We start from the raw sequence: 7,780 nt of genomic DNA, 5'->3' as shown, positions 1-7,780 counted from the left end.
AGGACTTTAACTTACTGCTCTATGAGAGTCTGCTTAATTTATAGATACAGAAGCTTTCCTCTGCATCAATGGCATTTTCTTTGTTGTGTGCTCAGATGACCTGTGTATTTGATGATTACTTACCTTCTCAGAGTGCTTGAACTGGCGCCAGTAACCATCATACATGCGCTTGGTAGTTCTTTCTGGGTAGCAGGTCACTGTCTTAATGTAAACCTTCAAGCTCCGTTCCAGTAACTGATTAACTTCTCCGTAATCATAGTCATCATACCTAAGTAAAATTAAGCCAGCATGAATCTCACAGAAGAACACACAGCTTCAAAGGATCTCTCTTCACTGCACAAACTATAATAAATCTCTGCCGGTGTAAATTTAAATTACAAATCTCACAAAACAGATGTAGATTTGCTCAATTAAATTTCTCAATAGATAATTAAACCAATTTGAAAAATCATTGACTTTCATGTGGCTCTTGAGGATGAATCACATGACTGTCAGGCCTGAGGTCATGCCCTTACAAACAACATGCATGGGAAAGAGTGGTGGAAATGCATCCCACGTGCCATTGTTTCCTGGAAAGGCTCCCACATGCCACTTCCTCCCTCTGAACTGCCACTCATAGGATTGCTGAAGATGAAGTCGTACAGATGAGCTGCTCAAGAAACAGTTGTCTGTGAGTAGGACATTTCAATTTCACATCAGCTACAATTCCCATTGAAAACACTGCAAAATTTTACTATGGCAGCATGATAATACCCAACTATCCTCCTTTCACCTGAAACAAGAACTACTAGAAACGTCCAGGGCTAAGCAGCCAGAGGCCTGGGGGTCCTATCTGGCCTTGAGCCTGGCTCCCAATGACAAGGATATGCCCCTTGGCCACATTCTCCCCTGTGAGGCAAGACACGCGCACAAGAGCGCAACGCTGCATGCAGGTACAATGACGCTCTGGCAGTTTGAGACTAACAGCCAATCATCCAAGATGTACAAATGCACTCATGCAGACTAACTAGTGTTACTGCGCTCCCTGCACAAGCTGGGGTTCTTGACCAGGGCTTAAGGTCCCAATGAGCAGATGAAAGATTAACACTGGGTAAGCCAAGTGCCTTTATTTGTTTGTCATGGATATGTCTTTAAACCTCTGTTCTTCACTGCATTCTGTGAGAGAACTAGTGAGAGAGAAAAAGCGGACACGGCCAAGCCTAGCAGAAGCCAGCTCTGTACATTTTTTAAATTAATGGTGGTGAAGCGCCGCCTATGAGTGGCAGATCTAGAACCTGTGCTGCTGAATGGTGGGGGTGGGGGGAGGCATGTTCTGTAGTGGACAAGCAGTGGCTGATATACAAAACATGCAACTCTTCACTTGTGTTCCGTCCCCCCACCTCCACAAATCCCTCTTTCTGTTTATGCAAGTTAAAATAGATATGATCGTAGACATCCATGCTCATGTCCTCCCATCATGTGTAGGGCTCAAGGCTGGAGTTTATTTTGAACAGAAAAATGGAACACACAGTTGAGGGGAGTTTCCAGAGGAGCTAAACTCTTCCCCCTCCTGCCCAGCCTCACTTTCCAGCCTGGCTCAATAGCCCAAGTGAACCCAGCTAGGGGAAAAGCACTGACACACAGCAAGGAAAAGCTCCCTTTACTGATGCACACCAGTTCTCTTCAAAATATATTCCCCTCCACACGTGCTCTTTTACAGGTGAACGGAAGGGCACGAACATGAATTTTCCCAACATGTAACCTCTTCAATCCTTGGTCTATTCAAAATACAACCCCCCCCCTCCCGAGTTTAATTGCCCAGCAGGAGCCCTGAGAGTGAAGTCGTACGAAGTACTCCATCCTGTCGATTTGTGCTTGCTTCTGGTCTTAAAATAGACCAAAGTCATTCATTTGTTAACAGAGAAAGGGCATTCACGCCTGTTGTCTCACTCTCAAGCTAGTTCTCTAATCTTACCGGGCAGAAAGGACTTTTAAGAACACTACTGAAATTATTTTGATGCTATATCCCTATGCCCACTCAAACTTCCAGTGCTGTGAGAGCTAGTTATATCATTCAGCATATGCAAAATGCCAAAAGGAACCTCTAAATATATTAGCTGACGGGCTCAGTTTGGTCACTCACCTGATTCCAAACATACAATGAACATAATTAAATAAAGCTCTTCTCAACATGGTTGTGTCAACATCTTCATGCGTAGCCATAGTGTTGTAAGTGAGGTTGTAGACCATGCGGAATTTCTCATCCAACAGATGCCCAATATCAGAATAAAGCCTGTTCACAAGGGAGAATCCATGATTTTCCCAGGTATAGTCCTGAAAAAGAAAAGACCACTGTGCGATTACACAGGCTGTGTCTGAGCCCTCCTTCAGAATGGTTTTTGAAGGTATATAATGCAGTTCTGCAAGTACTATTCTCAGGGATCCTACAAGTACTTCTCTATTTGTTTTCTCCAACATTAATCAATGCCAGTTACCCTTTGCAGTAAACATACCTGGGCCCGGAACGTTGGTAGATGTTCTTCTCCCCGCCTGGCAAAGTCTTTGTACCCAAAACTAGGATCTTCAATGTAGCGGGAAACATCGGCTATGGAAAGTATTTCATCATCAAATGCTAGGAAAGAAAAGTATGTAGGGTACTAAGTGTGTACTTTTCATTATTAATGGAGGATATTAATGGGTGTAATCTATTAGCATGCTCACATTTTACTTTTCAGTGGCAAATAAAAATGTAGCTGAAGGCTTGTCTATGCTTCTCCCTTGTTTCAAAGATGGGTAAACTATCTTTATTCACAATGTAGACTGGGCAATGGAAAGAAGCTGATAATAAAGAGATTAGACATTTTCGTAGCAGGATTTTAGTCCAGTGGCACCTTAGAGACCAACAAGATTTTCAGAATGTAAGCTTTCGTGAATTAGAGCTCCCATCTTCAGACCCAAGGAATGAAAACAGACATTTTCATAGTAACCAAGGTACAAGAAGAGAACACAAGAAACTGATTTAAGATCCAAGTGGCCACAAATTTAGGATTTGGCCAGCACTCAGACTACATGTATCCTGGTTTGGTGGTTAAACACATAATGGAAACCAGGCTTGGGCTGCTGTGCCCTTCCACCCTACCTGCAATCCCATATGCAAGTAAGGATGGACTCATGTGTTTGACCCACTATGGAAAAAAGGAAGGGGATGGATCTCTGTGTGCATGCATCCATGCACATGGGACTCATTCACAATGAAAATTATGCACATGAAGGTATACACACAAACCTAAAGTTTGCTTCTACACCACATGGCATGCAGTCTACCCGACAAGGTCAAGTTTCTCCAGGGTTCAATAATATGAAATGTGTGTGTAAACCAAACATTAAGCATTTTCTCCACGATGTTCTCCAACTGTGCCGTGAAATTCACTTGCATGGATAATGCTGACAGCCCAGACCATATGTTACAACAGTAAAATAATATTTTTTCAGCTGTCACAACCATGGCCTTGCCTATGACAGAGTTCGACCTAGGTCAAGTGCTACATCATGGTCTCCAGTTAAGCACAGCCTCAAAAGGTTTTTGGAGAAAGTTTTGGGTGTCTGAACCAGACCTCCACTGCCACAGTAGAAGAGTTAGAATGAATGACACACCCCTACAAAAAGACAAGGCTCCTTTGACAGGAGGACTCCCATGTTTAAAAGGGAACACTGGCCATGAAAATTTGATAGCCCGGGCAAATCTTGGTTGACAAGGGATCAGCATGGTTTGAACTACTATCCCTACACGTACTGTGGGAGATCATAGCACTGATTTAAAAAACACAACACATCCTTATCCTTTTAATTAGAGCCACCTGGACATGGCTGAAGAGTTCAGTGAGATAAACAAGGGCTCAGAGCCATAACATAACCAAGCATTCTAGAACAAATCCAGCAGAACCATTACTAAACAAGGGCAATTGCTCTGTTAAGGAGCCACTCACCCGCCTCTCACCTGTTCCCCCTATACGATCAGCCAGTTTGCTGAAAAGTTGGCTGTGGGTGGTCCTGTTGTTACATCATGGTGTGCTTTCAGGTGCCCTGACAAGGGTGGGTTGGGGAACCTGCTATATGTCGACCACTAACATCTTTTAAAAACCCTCTGTTAAGCCAAGAATCACAAAGGATGCTTCTATTTTTTTCTGGTTCATTAGCCAATCAAAACACAATTCTACGTGGGAAGAAACCTGCTTGGCAACTGTCCAAATAGGCTTTCATTGAATTTTTTAAAAATCCAAATTGTTGAGCCTAAACTTGAATTAGTTTTCTGATTGATTCCTGCAATCACTTTTGGTTCACTCTAGAGGGAGATCTGTGCCAGTGTTTTTAAAACAAGACAACAGACAACCTTGCCCTTGGGCTTCAGTGCTAAGTGGCAAAATATTTCACCCATAGTGCCCTAGCTGACTTTGAAACTGTTGACCAAGCTCTACCACATAAGGACCTGCTAGTCCTACTGATGCTAAACACTTTTCTTTTTGAAAGTATGTAAAAGGAAGCTATGAGAGAGATGCAGCAGTGCCTGTTACCTTCATGAAGGCTGCTTTGGAAAAGTAGCCACTAGTTTATTCAAAAACTAAGAGTTTGTTGTTGTTCACTTTCAAGTCTCCCTTAAGCACTATTTTTCTATGGGCGATTTCCATTTTCTATGGGCTGTCACATTTTCTGACTGCTCAATAAAAAGGGATCAAAAGGAAAGCAGATTGGGAGAAGTACCCTCAGTGACAACTAGGAGGCTCTCCGTCTTCTCCTTTTCAAAGCGAGTGTCCATTTCCTCCTGGGAGGCCTCCTCGTCCTCCTTCTCCTCCCGCAGCCTCTTCATTCTGTTCATCAGAGCCTCCAGTTCACTTAGAGAATCCGAGATCTGAAACACATTGCAGGTTACAAGGAGTGCCACAAACAAACTAGGAGAGTGAAAGCTGCTTAGTTGTCAGTCTTGGTTAAACTAAAAGAGGTCTTGCCCCCTTTTCCTCAGGTAAGTTTCATACTCAATTTTATGAAATACATCAAGGTCTGGGCTAGGATGTGGAGTTGTGCAAAGAACATTCGGTACATTCTTACTGTTCTTATTTTGCACTATAATGTAAATTTTACAATTTTGCATTATTCCTTCTAGTGCTGCCAATCACAGCAACTGGCAAGAAGTCACACAGGGAATTGAAGCTTCAGTCACTGATAACCTTACTTAACCACTCCTCTGGCTATTAAGATTTTGGCAGATATTGCCTGCATACTTATAATATACTTGGCAACAGCCACAAAGGTTACACAAAGGCTACACTCTTCCTTTCTTTCTTTAAGGAAAGCAAAGATTCTTGGGAAGGTAATGCACTACTGAGTGTGGAATGCCTTTGTGTATTCCTCAATAACTGGCTACACTCACCTGTTCAGTGCCTGCATCATATTTTTCTTCCACCTTTCCATCATGGAGCTCAAGGTGGCATACACAGGTCTCCCCATCCTTCATTTTGCCCTCACAAAAGCTCAGTGATGTTGGTTAGATTGAAAGAGCATGACTGACCCACGGTCACCCATGAGTTTCACGGCCAAATAGCCATTTCAAGCCCAAAGCACCCTTGGTTCTAGCTTAACACTAACAATGCTTTTGTACAGTTTCAACTCTCAACCTCAGTCTCGACAGCTACAAACCTGTACAAGCCCTCTCTCTACTCATACCACTTCGCCTCTAAAGAAATTGTCACTTACTGCTAAACAAGGATGCAGACCCTTCAGATGTGAGTGGGCCTAACAAATTGTGAATTACCTGAATATTTCCTTTTTAAGTTAAGTCACTGTTAAGGCAGAAAAAAAATATTCCTGTCCCTGCCTTCTGGTGTCATACACCCCACTAGAAGGAAAGTCTGTTCTCCGGTTTGAAAATGTTCTATGGACCAAAACTAGACCTCGGGAAAAAGGCTTGCACTCATTTTAAAAAGGAGCAGGAGGAGGGTTGCCATATGCAGGGCGAAAGCCAATGGGGAGGGATGCTTAATCTTCTCCCCTCCTGCAGCTTCTCCTTTGCCCCCCCCTCCTCTAGCAGTTCTTCCTCAGCTGGGGTTCCCAGATACATGCTTGGAGTGACTGGGACAAAGAAGGCTGAGGGAGCAGAGGCAGGTGATAGGTGAAGAGCTAAGCCCCCCTCATGTCACTCAGAAAGGATTCTTAAAAGCCCAGTGCAAAGTGCTGCCCTCTCTTTCAAATAGTGTTTCACAGGAAGGCATCTACTGAAAACTTGCATAAATTTAATTGTATACTTTGTGTAAGCTGCAGAAATCTTAGTAACTTTTAAGTTGTCTTTGAAAGAAAGCAACTCCTCACAGCTCCTTCATATTTTTATATATATTTTTTTGAAGTGAGCACATATATAAATGTAAACGTAGCAACCCATAGCAATTCTGAAGTTAGAGGAGTTTCTGAAGTATCGATAGGATCAGAAAGAACTTCAGTAGGAAGTTTCCTAGCCCGTGTACTGCTGTCCACCACATTAAGTTACTTGAGGCCATGGAGCAGAGCTCAGTATGATCCATGCGTGTCCCAACAGGGCTCTATCCCCAGGTAGCCCAGCTGGGCTATAAATGCTTCCAGGGCAAGAGTCAGGCTGGTCTTATTTGCACGGCTCCCTAATTTTGCTTCTGCTGTCTGTCTGCCAGTCCTTCTCCCCAATACGGAAGCTTCCCTATGCACTTATTTACTCCATTTGTACCCTGCCTTTCTCCCTAAAGGGGAGCCCAAGTAAGCAGCTTACATCGTTCTCCTGTCTTCCATTTTATTTTGGTCTGCCTTTCTGCTCATCTGTATCCACATTTTAGCCCCGCATCTCCTTCCGCACCATAGACTTCTCAGTTCAGTTCCTGACTTGCCTTCGGAATGAGTAGATCTGCCCCACCACTTCAGAGTCCAATCCCTCTCTTGGGGGGACCAGCTCTCTACAGCCAATGCTGATGAACACAGCTGAAAATTGAAATCTGAACTACAAAGAAGGTTTTAAAAAATCCTAAAAACTGGAACAGAAAAGAACAGAAAAAGGAAGTCTGACAGCACTAACCCCGAAGTTGTTGCTGGTGAGAGATGCATTTTCAATGTTGTTGTCATTGGCAAGATCACAGACACAGAAGCTGTTAACTGATATGAGTCTGTACCCATTCGAGGTATCGAGATCCCTCTCTGGATTGATGCCGCTACCAAAGACAAAACTTGCCAAGGCGTGATAGTGTGCCAAGAGAACCACAGCATGCACCAGCTCAGGAAGAGACCAATTATTTTCCCCCGTCTTCACAAGTTTCTGAAGCAAAACCAAGAAAAAAAGCACACACATATAGTTCCACATCAGATGCAAACACAGGAAGGAGACAGACTGCTACTGAGGAGCAGACACCACAGTTACAGTCTCGTTAGAATTTCCATTTTGGTAGAGATAGCTCTGAAGCACAGAACTGAAAGGCACAAGGAGGATACAAAGTTCTTATTTCCTGAGTGCAGGAAAGGAGCTTTCTGCTCTCTCTTCCACGCTCTTTGCTCAGAGGCCAGGGTTTTTGTGCCCTCACACAGGACTGTAACTAGACATCCTGGACAGCCGTAGAAGTCTGTGCCTGCCACATTCCCCTCCAGCTTCCAAACATTGCTGTGTGGAAGAAGCACAATCAGTTAGATGCCTTCAGGGCTCTTTCAAATCTCATCCTCCTTTACATCCAATCCTCTTCCTCACTGTCAATTTATGCAATCTATAACAGATTCAAATAATTGTTCACTTTTATATTCT

General features: G+C 43.4%; 1 protein-coding gene across 1 annotated transcript in view; it reads right to left on the bottom strand.

The window, feature by feature from the left end:
- The window catches only part of SESN3 (sestrin 3), a 70,495-nt gene that overhangs the window by 11,025 nt on the left and 51,690 nt on the right, over nt 1–7,780 (bottom strand). Inside the window, exons 5-9 of the mRNA XM_054973398.1 lie at nt 7,067–7,303; nt 4,738–4,885; nt 2,493–2,611; nt 2,123–2,313; nt 124–268 (exon numbers count right to left, since the gene is read on the bottom strand). Coding sequence (XP_054829373.1) covers nt 124–268; nt 2,123–2,313; nt 2,493–2,611; nt 4,738–4,885; nt 7,067–7,303 — 840 coding nt within the window. The remainder of the gene's footprint in view (nt 1–123; nt 269–2,122; nt 2,314–2,492; nt 2,612–4,737; nt 4,886–7,066; nt 7,304–7,780) is intronic.

Source organism: Eublepharis macularius, chromosome 3 (assembly GCF_028583425.1).
Source record: "Eublepharis macularius isolate TG4126 chromosome 3, MPM_Emac_v1.0, whole genome shotgun sequence".
Taxonomy (NCBI): Eukaryota; Metazoa; Chordata; class Lepidosauria; order Squamata; family Eublepharidae; genus Eublepharis; species Eublepharis macularius.
The sequence above is the reverse complement of the archived record's forward strand: the minus strand, read 5'-3'. Positions and strand labels throughout refer to the sequence as shown.